This window comes from Microtus ochrogaster, assembly GCF_000317375.1.
Source record: "Microtus ochrogaster isolate Prairie Vole_2 chromosome 6 unlocalized genomic scaffold, MicOch1.0 chr6_random_2, whole genome shotgun sequence".
Classification (NCBI taxonomy): Eukaryota; Metazoa; Chordata; class Mammalia; order Rodentia; family Cricetidae; genus Microtus; species Microtus ochrogaster.
In genome coordinates this window covers 1,979,805-1,991,297 of record NW_004949095.1, presented here as the reverse complement: position 1 = coordinate 1,991,297, position 11,493 = coordinate 1,979,805, and the positions used below count along the sequence as shown (strand labels likewise).

The window sequence follows — 11,493 nt, the reverse complement described above, 5'->3', positions numbered from 1 at the left end:
ATAAATAAATAAATAAATAAATAAATAAATAATAATAAGGTTGAGAGTAAAAAAGAAAGACATCCAAGATCAATTTCTGGTCTTTACACATGTATGTGCAGGCAGATGCACACACACACACACACACACACACACACACACACACATACACACACAGCATGATATATATGTGTAGAATGTATATTTTTTGAGGCGGGGTCTCACTATGGAGCCCAGGCTAGCCTCAATATCATGATCTTCCCGTTTCTCCCCCCAAAGTATTACAAGTGTGCACCACCAAGTCAGAGAAACAGATATACTTTCAGATGCATCTATATTTTGCATAGCCTTCTTCTGAATTGAATAGCTACTTTGTTCTTACCAACGCACACCTTTTAATGAGTTACCATGGTGACCAGGGCCCTTTGGTGTGTCAGGGCAAGGGCTCTTGTGTGGCTAGTGAGAAGTCCTGCTGGCTCTTCTCTTGAGGCTCCAGAGTCAAATGTAAAACCTTAACCGATTCTCTTTTCTTCCCATAGAACATCCATTCCTCAGAGCACTATGCAGGACCAAATGGCTTTAAAAGTCTGGCTCAGGAAGCCACAAGATTGGCAGATAGGTAAGAAGCGGTATTTGGCACCCTTCCTCCAGACTGCCTCTCTGATTTAAGACTGTGGAACATTTGGGACTCAAACATAGATTGCCTCCTCCAGGCTCCCAAGCCCTCCTCCCCAGCCTGGAAGCCAGTTCTGAGCCTCTTAGCTTCCAGAGTATTGCAGGGGACAGATAGTCCATAGGACTGTCTTGGCAGGAGCCAGCAAAAGTATTTGTTTCCCAGCTTTCTCCATGACTCACAGATGGCTTTAGTGCATGTTCGACGTGAGTCCTCTGACTGTGTGAAATGAATCAGCCGCTGGAAACGGGTGTGTTCAGCTTTCAGGGACTCCTCAGCTCCCACACCAAGCCTGAGAACAAGCAGCAATGAGTTGTTTACTCACTTGTGGGGGGTACAAAGAGACACCCCCCTCCCCTGGAAACTGGTGCTGCAAGGACCCCAGAGACGAAAGTCAGCTTCCTGGTCTTGACTTCTCACTATAAATCCTATCGTATTCAAAAGCTTTGCGAGGCGGGGTGGATGGCTATGCTAATCTCAAGAGGAATTCAGTCCACAGGGGCTGGTTTCTGATTTTGTAGCATGCGCTGCCTCCTGAGCCCCTGTTTTTGCTGTTTTAATGCTACTTCCTAACACCAGGAGATCGGATATTGATAGGAGATTTTATTGACAAGTATTGCCCCTTAGTTGAAGCCCACTCTAAAGTTTCAACACAATGAGTAGGGATGTGGACTCTGGGTGGGAAGCCTTGGGGGTTCTGCTTGTGGGAAAACAGCTTATAGACACGCTGGTCATCACCCTGAGCCACTCCCATCTCCCCTCTCCATACCTTCTCTGAGTATGGCAGAAATGGAGATGACCACCAAAGGGCGGTGACATGAGACTGTTCTCCAGAACACCTGCTTCTCATGCTTCCTCTGACTCCGTTCCTTCACGTCAGTTCCGATTGGCTTCTACAAGCAAACCTTTATTCTTTTTCTGTGTCTGTAGGAACGAGTTATGTTACCAACCTATGCTGATTTTTCTACGACAACTCTAATTCTTGATCTTTACTGTCTTCAGCCACATTGAGTCAGCTAACACGATGAAGCAACTAGCAAGGGAAACTGAGGACTATTCCCAACAAGCGTTGTCCTTGGCCCGCAAGGCTCAGAGTGGAGGAAGTGGAAGTGGCATCCCAGACAGCTCCATGGTACAAGGTCTTATGGGAAAGTACGTTCGATTGACTCCTTCTGGGTGGGCCGTAAAAGCTGAATCCTCCCTCTTGAGGAGCATCTCGTCTCTTTGAAATTATACATTAATAACAAAAATAATAATTTGAAATTATACATTAATAATGATAATTAATAATAATGAGATCTGTGTGGAGCTGCAGTTGTGGCTTTTCACTCTGCAGGATGGGTGTATGAAGGCTGTTAAGAGGAAGGCCTACTCTGAGAGAGGCCTTTGAGCTTTAGAGGGGAGGGAGAGGGTAAAACTGACAACTATGCTGGGAAATGATCGGTGATCCAGAGCAAAAATGATGACATCACGCTCCAGCACATGATGATAGTGACTGACGGAGATCTTATCTGTCAGACTACATCCCCCCACAACCGAGAGGATGCAATAGTCTGCACAGCATATGATCGGGAACTACCAAAATACAGTGTGAAAGTTGGCCTGACAAATTATACCGCAGTCTATTGTGCTGGCGTGCTGCTGGCCCGCAGGCTTCCCGTAGGTTTGGAATAGACAAAACCTATGAAGGCCAAGTGGAGGTGACTGGAGAGGAATACAGCGTGGAAAGCATTGGTGGTCAGCCTGGTGCCTTCACTTGCTTTTTGAATGCAGGTCTTGCCCAAACTACAACTGGCAATAAAGTTTTTTGGGGTCCTGAAGGAACTGTGAATGGAGGATAATCTACCCCTTATAGTACCAAATGACTCCCTGGTTGTGATTCTAAAAGTGGGGACGTCAGCACAGAAGGCCATCAGGAGCACAGCATGAGTCAGAGTATTTCAGCTTACATGCATTACCTAATAGAGGAAGACGGAGATGCTTTTAAGAAACAGTTCTCTTGGTACATAAAGGATAATGTAACTCCAGACATGGAGGAAATGCATAAGAAAGCTCATGCTGCTACCCAAGAGGATCCATTATATGAGAAGAAGCCCAAGAGAGGGGTTAAGAAGAAGAGGAGGCTGGGTAGTGGAGGTGCACACATACCACAGCACTCAGAGGCAGAGGCAGGCAGATTGAGTTAGAGGCCAATCTGGTCTACAAAGTGAGTTCCAGGACAGCCAGGGACAGTCAAGACAGAGAAACCCTGTCTCGAAAGACAAAACAAATAAGAAGAGAAGGAGAAGGTGGTGGTGGAGGAGGAGGAGCTGTGCCAGATTTTCCCTTACCTGGAAGAAGAATGGTAGAAAGATTGGATTGCTCAAAAGAAGGCAAGCTTCCTCAGAGCTCAGGAATAGCTGCTGAGAGCTAAAGCAATTTTCTGTGAAGGTTTTTTCATAAAGACAATAAACATATTGATCAAGCCAAAAAATAATAATAAGGGCATAACAATGAGTAATACTTTGGGGGCTATTTTTAGGACTGGGAAAAGAAAGGTTGTGATATCTAAGAAAAACTTAAGTTCTAACTGAGACATGACGGTGCATGGAGAGAGATGGTTGCCCTCTGGTCTGTGAAGGTAAATATCGACCCATCTGACAGGATTGATGACAGAAAAGTCATATTTATATCATCAGCAGTTGAAAAGCTTGAGTTTTTCTGACCAAACCTACATAAGCCATAAGGGTTAAATTTAGTATCATCAGCAGTTGAAAAGCTTGCGTTTTTCTGACCAAACCTATATAAGTCATAAGGGTTCAATTTAGACTGTAGCATCATGTAGCTAACATATAGCCTAGCTTGTTTTTCCTTATTCTAACTACACACACACACACACACACACACACACACACACACACACACACACAAAGGGGGAGGAGAAAGAGTGAGTGTGAGCAGCCTTAACTGGCTTGTAACTTCCTATGTAGATCAGGCTAGCCTTGAACTCACAGAGTTCTTGTCTCTGTCTCCTGAACGCTTTGAGTCCCATGCCTAGCCCACATTTTTAAAACCACAGGATAAATTTTTGATTTTTTACAAAGAGTATTCTCTGCCCATGTGGTTGTGCATACCTGCAATCCGAGTTCTTAGAGGCAGAGGCAGGAGGAATGCAGTAAGTTTCAGGCCAGCCAAAGCTATGCAAGATTCTATCTCCAAAATGAAAAGGAAAGAAAGAGTATATTCACAAGGTTCCTCCCTCCATTATTACTATTATTACTATCATTATTATTGACTATCTGCTTTTCCTGCCTACAGATTAGAAAACACCAAGTCCCTGGCCCAGCAGTTGTCAAGGGACAGTGCCCAAGCTGACACTGAAGCAGATAGGTCTTATCAACATGGTCTCCGCCTCCTGGATTCAGCATCTCAGCTCCAGGGAACCCATGATCTGTCCTTTCAGGTGAGGCCACTATTCCTATGCTCCTCACCCACAGACAAACGGCCAGGAAGCCCCTTTCTTCTGAGGGATTTCATAAGGTTGTTGGACCAGAAGATTGTTCTCCGTGTTGACTGTGTTAGCATCACGTCAGCATGGTGCACAGCCAAGGCAACAGATTTCTTAGGGAAAGGGTTCCTTCAGCTGAGTAGTTCAGACATTTAAAGGCACAGTGCCTGCATTAGCTGTGTTCTGCTAAGGATGGCAGAAGGCCATCTCCAAAAGACAGAGGAAAAGATAGGCAAGTGTGCACAGTCCCTTTTGAGATAGCAGGGCCTAAGGGCCTCCCAGCATCCCCACAAAGGCTTTTCATACCCCCGTTAGCACCTCTTGTCAACCAGATGCTTACTGTGTAGGTGGTGACCCGTATTGAAACCATAGCATCAACTTTTTGTTTTGTGCTGGGAAGGGTATCCTTTTTGCTTTCTGTTGTCTTTCTGTTCTAGACCCCAGTCCTTGTTCTTGAGCCTGTTAGTAGAGAAATGTTTTATATTTCCTCCTTACTTCTGGGGACCCTCAAATTGTAACCAATGGGGAATCATTATGGAGTTTGATACATTTCTTTGTTCTGCTAACAAGAAGAGTTTTGTCATCAGAAGGTTTGCTTTTTTTTCCTGCATCATTCTTAGCTATTGCAACCTAGTTGGATTAAGTTCATCTGCATACCTACAGCTGACATCACTCACAACAATCCCCATAGAGATATGTTATATGAATAGATAAAGCTATTTATTGTTTTAAGAAAATTAAAGAATCTGCTCTTTAATTGAACAAAACTTACTGTATTCTTGGGAGACCTATTGCCTGTCTTTCTTTGGCACACTGCCTCTTTTCTGGTAAGCTTTGTGCTTTAGGGCCAATGTCTGCTTTCTTGACTTCTTAAGGCTGGCACTAATTCAGATGGTGATACGGGGTCCTGAAGTTAGTGTGGTAGCTTGTGTGCAGACAACCCGACTCATTCTTATCTTTGTGCCCACAGGTGGAGGCGAAGAGGATCAGACAAAAAGCTGATTCTCTCTCCAACCTGGTGACCAGACAGATGGATGCCTTCACACGTGTGCAAAACAATCTGGGGAACTGGGAAAAGGAAACACAACAGCTTTTACAGACTGGGAAGGACAGGAGACAGGTACTCTCTCTGTTCCAATCACTCCGTCAACAAGCATGTACTAGATGCCGGCTATGTGAGTGAAAAGGTCAGGGCCTCTACCAGTAAGCCTCCGCAGGTCACGGTGCCACTGGCTGCAGAGAAAGTAGCCAAGATTGGAGTTTTGATGGCATTAGCATCAAAACTGAGTCAGCATCTGAACCCTGGAAGAGGACCCAGGCCTTCTATGTCTCATTCTGGTACAACTCTGTCTATTATCTTGGTTTCAACAAGTATCTAGTGTTTAAAACGATAATTTGCAAAACTCTTCCCACCCCTGATGGCGGACAGAGTTGAAGACTCTCCTGTAAAAGGCGTATCTTGCTGACTTACAAAGTCTGTCCCTGATTAGATTGTAGAGGGCTTTGCTCCAGCACCCTCAGCCTGTGGTGAGTCACAGCGCTCTGTTGTCACGGAGAAACTGTGTCAGGGTGATTGTGCCAGCAGGAATGCACTTATTCTAATCTTGTTCTATTTACAGACATCAGATCAGCTGCTTTCCCGTGCCAACCTTGCTAAAAACAGAGCCCAAGAAGCGCTAAGTACAGGCAATGCCACTTTTTATGAAGTTGAGAATATCCTGAAGAACCTCAGAGGTGAGTGCTATGCGATCCAGGTTGGCACTTTTAAAGGTACATTTATGATTCTTCATTTAAGTCTCCATTTCTCTCCTTAAGTGGTGGTGGGTGTATTGGTTATTAATAGATGCTTAGTCACTGTTTTTCTAAGGTAATGATGATCTCACTAATGCTTGAGGAAGGCAGTGGAAGTAATTCACCAAAGTATCAGAAGTCCTGAGTTCCGGTCCTTACTGGGCCCTATGATGAGGTCAAACTCTCTGTGTGGCCATAGAACTCAGCCAGCCTTTCTAGATCTCTGTGTTCTCCTTAAGGGTAACAGGAGATCTCTAAGGTCGTCCTCCACATCCAATATGTCACTAATGAATTGATACTTTCCTTTCCTTGGGTGGCCTGGTCACCAATATGGCTGTTCTGAGGTAATGACATGTGGTTGTCAAGGAATTTGAGGTGTGCCTTGAAGACACTTGTTTAAAATTGTAGCATCATTCACTAACATGGCTTGGATTCTCTCCCGTACCCACTGTGACCATCCTGACTCTGTGACCACACCCAATTAGATGACCACACCCCAGCTCTGTGACCACCCCAGCTCTGTGACCACCCCAGCTCTGGTCATTAACCTCAGGGTTGGCCTTAGAGCTTTGGGCTTCTAGGATTCACCTGCTGTGTGTGGTTCACTTTGGGTGCTGGCATCCTTGCAGCGGTGGAGTCCCGGACAGGTTGACTGTCAGTGGGTCCCCCAATAGCTCTTTTAAGATTCTTTCTCTTGGGAAAGAAAGAGTAACCCAGCCCCATCTCTCATCTTTCAGAATTTATTTTTTCTCAAAACATCAGGCTCTCTCATTCAGCTTTTACTTATAATCCTTGTGTCTGTGAAAATAGGTTTTTTTCTTTCCTTTGTTTCAGAGTTTGATCTGCAGGTTGAAGACAAAAAAGCCGAGGCTGAAGAGGCCATGAAGAGACTCTCCCAAATTAGCCAGAAGGTTGCAGAAGCCACTGACAAGACCCAGCAAGCAGAAACGGCCCTGGGGAGTGCTGCTGCCAACACCCAGAGGGCAAAGAGCGCAGCTAGGGAGGCCCTGGAGATCAGCAGCGAGATAGAACAGGTAAAGAAAAATGGATGTGCAGGTTGCCACAGGCAGTGCCTGACACAGGATGCTTCAGAGAGAGAAGACTTTAGCTCAGGACAGTTTCTGTGGCTCAGAGTCCTGGACAGTCCACAGCAGCCCTACTCCGCACGCCCACCCCCTTCAGCGGGATGGATGTGGTCACTGGCTACCAGTGGATACATTGTATTCAGCTGAATATACTTTGGAAAACGGAAATGACTTTCTCACCATTCCAGAGGCTAGGAAACAACACAATTAGAGAGTCAGGAGTGTGACACTCCTCCGACAGCTCCAGGGAGAAGTGCTCCTTTCCTCTTCCCAGCTTCTGGGGATGGCAGTCAGTCCTTGGTCTTCTGGAATCACAGCTTCATCGGTCTACTCCCTGCTTGCGTGCTCCTGAGAGTCCTCTGTCAACTCTTCCCTTCTTCCCTCCCTCCCTCTCTTCCCCCTCCTTCCCTTCCATCCCTCTCTCCCTCTTTATCTTCTTCTTCAAGACATGGTCTTACTATGTAGCCCAGGCTGGCCACTGAGTTCATCTCTCAGTCTCTTCCTAAAAAAAGACATTGATCCTGTTGAATTAGGGCCCACCGCACTCCAGTATAACTTCACTGTAGCTAGTTACATCTGGAACAATCGGTTTTCACGTGAGGTCATCTTCTGGGTTGAGAGGGGTGAGGAAGGGAAGAAAGTCTCCACCAGATCTTTGTTCTCACTGGGTAAGCTCTCTACCGATGAACAATGTCCCTGGCCCTTAGGACTTCAAAGTCTGTTTTAGGGTGCTAAATTTAACTGGTAACAATTGCCACCAGAACTTTGATTCTCTCTATAAAATCCTGGAGCTCTAGAGCCTTCTGTAATGTGTGCCTGAGCTCGGCCTTCTTATTTTACTCTGTCCTCCTCTGTGCATGGTTGGGACGAAGATAAGAACTGTCTAGTCCCCTGCTTGAGGAGCACTTGTAACTGGGTAACCAGGGTAGCCAGCTGCGCTCTGCTTACAGCCCACGTTGTAAACTACAGTGGAAAGAATGCTTCTTGGCCGAAAGAGAGCTCTTTCCTTAAGCACAGTTTCTAGAGAGCTCATGCCACTCCAGAAAGCCCAGAGGGAGTGCCTGGTATCTAGACTATTTGACCTCACTTTTAGAGCACTTGGTAACCTACAAAAATAATTTCTAATAATTTCCCTTGAGGCTTGTCTCATGTACCTTTCTTTTCTCTCATTTTTTAAAAATGTTTTTTCAAGACAGGGTTTCTTTGTGTAGTCCTGGCTGACCTGGAACTTGCTCTGTAGTCCAGGCTGGCCTTGAATTCTGAGGTCCACCTGTCTCTGCTTCCCAAATGCTGATTTGTGCATTACCACCACTGCCCAGCTACACCTTACCTAGCATCTAGCATAAAAATGCCTGCAATTATTTAATTATAGCTTATTGATGAAAGGCATTGATGAGCTCTTTTTCTTGCAAAGACAAAAATCCACCACTCTAATTCATTGTTTGCCTTCCAAGCACAACTGTCTTGGGGGAATCCTAGTAAAGCTGTCTCAGAGACGAGGGCAATAAAGGACAATGACGAAGGACCATGTTTCTTGTCCTCTGGATTTTCTCAAAAGCTTCCTGATTGTTTTTCAGAATCTCCTAGGCATTGGACTGAAAGGGAAGCTATGTCTCTGCACAGACCCTCCCAGTCTCCAGAGAGCTAGCCTAGAACTAACTTGCTTGAGGCCTGCCTGGGGAAGGGTGTGTTCCCAGGCCTGCCTTGCTTGTTGTTCATCTGAATTACTCTATCAGAGCCAGGCTGCAGCTGTAGTTTTTCTAGAACTGTCCTTGGGATGTTTTGAGCCTCACCCTCTCTCTCCTTCCGTCCCTGGCTCCTTTTCTTCTCCCAGGAGATAGGGAGTCTGAACTTGGAAGCCAATATGACAGCAGATGGGGCCTTGGCCATGGAGAAGGGACTGGCCACTCTGAAGAGTGAGATGAGAGAGGTGGAAGAGGAGCTGGCCAGGAAGGAGCTGGAGTTTGACGTGGACAAGGACACCATGCAGCTGGTGAGTGGCTGCTCTTTCCCAGAGAGCTCTCTTGAAAGTGGCCGAGACAAAAAATAAGTTCTCAAGACATCTTTGTAATCCCTTGCAGGTGGTTACCGAAGTCCAGCAAGCTGATGCCAGAGCCAAGAGTGTCGGGGTTACAATCCAAGACACGCTCAACACATTGGACAGCATCCTACACCTGATAGGTCTGTGCAGCATCCACGGCCTTCCAGCCCAGGGACTGTCCCCAGAAGACTCAATATTCTCAGTCCTGTTAGATGGACTTCAGTTTTCCCCTAGGACATCTGGGAATCTGCTTTGTTTCAGGGCTCAGACGCTTGGGCTGGGTTGCTTTACATTTTCTGTTTTACCATCTCTAAGATGAGTCACTGAGCACTTGTAGCTGGAAGAGAAGAGAAAATGTGTGAGTCAGAGAACTGGGGGTGTTCCAGGAACTTCTCAGAAGACTGGCCAGCCTGGGGGTCCCGCTAAGGAATCTGGTCTTAGTTCTGGGGGGTTGCCTGGGCAGTTTTGAGCAGGAGAGTAACGTCATCACTGCTCTAGGGAGGAGAATGTGGCGGCTTAGACAGAACCTGGGAAGGCCACCTGGGGAACAGTTGAAGCAGGACAAAGTGGCAGGAGCCAGCTCTGAGGCAGTAGAAGTGGGGGGGGAAGGTGTGGGGGAAAGGGCTCCCCTAGTCTGAAGGACCATCTGATGATTCTGCGGTCTCTTCCTCCCCAGACCAAACCTATCCCTGCTATGACCAACAGGGGAAACACCCAGAGGAAATGTGGAAAGAGCAGGCCTAGGAGATACTGTGAATTTCAGGCTAGAACAGATTCACTAGTGCAGTGTGGCAGGGAATCAGGCTTTCTCATAGCCTTCCCCCAAAGACACTGATGTTAGTTAAAAGTCTGACTCTGGAGGCTGGAGAGAATACTTGTTGTCTAAGAATTGCTGTTCATTGTTCCAGAGGATCCTGTTTTGGTTCCTGGTACCCATGTTGGGCAGCACACAACCATCTGTGGCCCCACTCGAGGGGTAGCTGATATGCTCTCTGGCTTACACACACACGTGCACACACACACACATTCACACACACACACACACTTTTTTTTTTAAAATTTAAAGTCTACATTTAAGTAGTTAATAGGGAGCCCTCACCAATAGAGATTGCAGTGGATAGGGAGTAGGAACTGGGTCACACTAGCTCATGACATCTTAGCCTTAGCTCTGCCCCAGCAGTTCTGTAGAACAGCTCCAGCACCGGGGGCTCTGTGGGATTATCATCACACTGAGAGACCACTGCTGTCTGTGTTATTACACTAACGGGTCTGTTTGTGATCCAGCGAGCCCTGGACAGTAAAATGTCCTCTACAGATTATAAATGCAATCTCAGCCAGGTGGCGATGGAACACTCCTTTCATCCAGCTCTTGGGAGGCAGAGGCAGGCGGATCTCTGTGAGTTTGAGGTCAGCATGGTCTACAAGGCTAGTTTCAGGACAGCCTGGGCTACACAGAGGAAACCCTGTCTCAGAAAACAAAATAAAATCAATAAACAAAAAAACACAGTCTCCCCAGTTGAGATTTTAGCTGCATTGCTTAGCATTCTAAAAAGGGTAATGAAATTAGTAGAGCCTTTAAAAGGAAAATGAGTGGGGGGGAGCAGTGGGAACTGTTGGCATTTACTGCGTCAGGTACTGTGCCAGGCGCTCTCATGGCATAACCATTTAAGTCTCGTAAGCCTCTGGGAGATGGATTTTATTATTTTGCCTCACAGGGGAATGAACTGAGGCCGCACAGCACACAGCCAACTGCGGGGCAGGGTTTACACTGTGATCTGTGTCTCCTGTGTTTCAGTTCCTTTCTTAGATTTGGCTTCCCATAAACAGGTTATTTTGTTCCCAAGCTTACTAACATTCTGTGCTTGTCATGGAACCCCTAATTCTTGAGTTTTGCCCGGAAGGGTCCGTTGGGTCAATATTTTCATTATGGTATAATTTCTACTCTAGGCACTCTCTTGAGTCTTGGGATAATAATTCATTCAGTGTCCTAACTATAACGTATAATAAAATCATGCCTCCAAATACTAGCAATGGGCTTGAGGAAATTGACTCTTACAGGCTCTCCTCTGACCTTTCCACACGTGCTGTGGCACAGGCAGACAGACAGACAGATAGACCAACATACAAATAAATAAATTTAACTTCAAAAGTTATGAGAAAACAAAAAATAAAGAAACAAATCCTGTTTCTACAGCTCAGCTCTGTGAGGCAGCCTGGCCTTGAGTGTGGATTCACTCGAATCTGCTTGAACTAAATGTATATGGCGAGTGCCCTCATGTTGACATAGGTTTTACAAAGTGTAAACATACTGGAAAAAATGCAGTGACAGCCGGGCTATGGTGGCGCACACCTTTAATCCCAGCACTCGGGAGGCAGAGGCAGGTGGATCTCTGTGAGTTCGAGACCAGCCTGGTCTACAGAGCTAGTTCCAGGACAG

General features: G+C 46.2%; 1 protein-coding gene and 1 pseudogene across 1 annotated transcript in view; both read left to right on the top strand.

Annotated features, from left to right (window-relative positions):
* Positions 1–11,493, top strand: part of Lamc2 (laminin subunit gamma 2) — a 65,065-nt gene that overhangs the window by 51,175 nt on the left and 2,397 nt on the right. The window contains exons 15-22 of the mRNA XM_005363872.2: positions 519–598; positions 1,655–1,804; positions 3,950–4,094; positions 5,110–5,259; positions 5,759–5,873; positions 6,765–6,964; positions 8,850–9,008; positions 9,097–9,196. Of these exons, the coding sequence (XP_005363929.1) occupies positions 519–598; positions 1,655–1,804; positions 3,950–4,094; positions 5,110–5,259; positions 5,759–5,873; positions 6,765–6,964; positions 8,850–9,008; positions 9,097–9,196 (1,099 nt within the window). The remainder of the gene's footprint in view (positions 1–518; positions 599–1,654; positions 1,805–3,949; positions 4,095–5,109; positions 5,260–5,758; positions 5,874–6,764; positions 6,965–8,849; positions 9,009–9,096; positions 9,197–11,493) is intronic.
* LOC106144252 lies at positions 1,998–3,051 on the top strand (annotated as a pseudogene).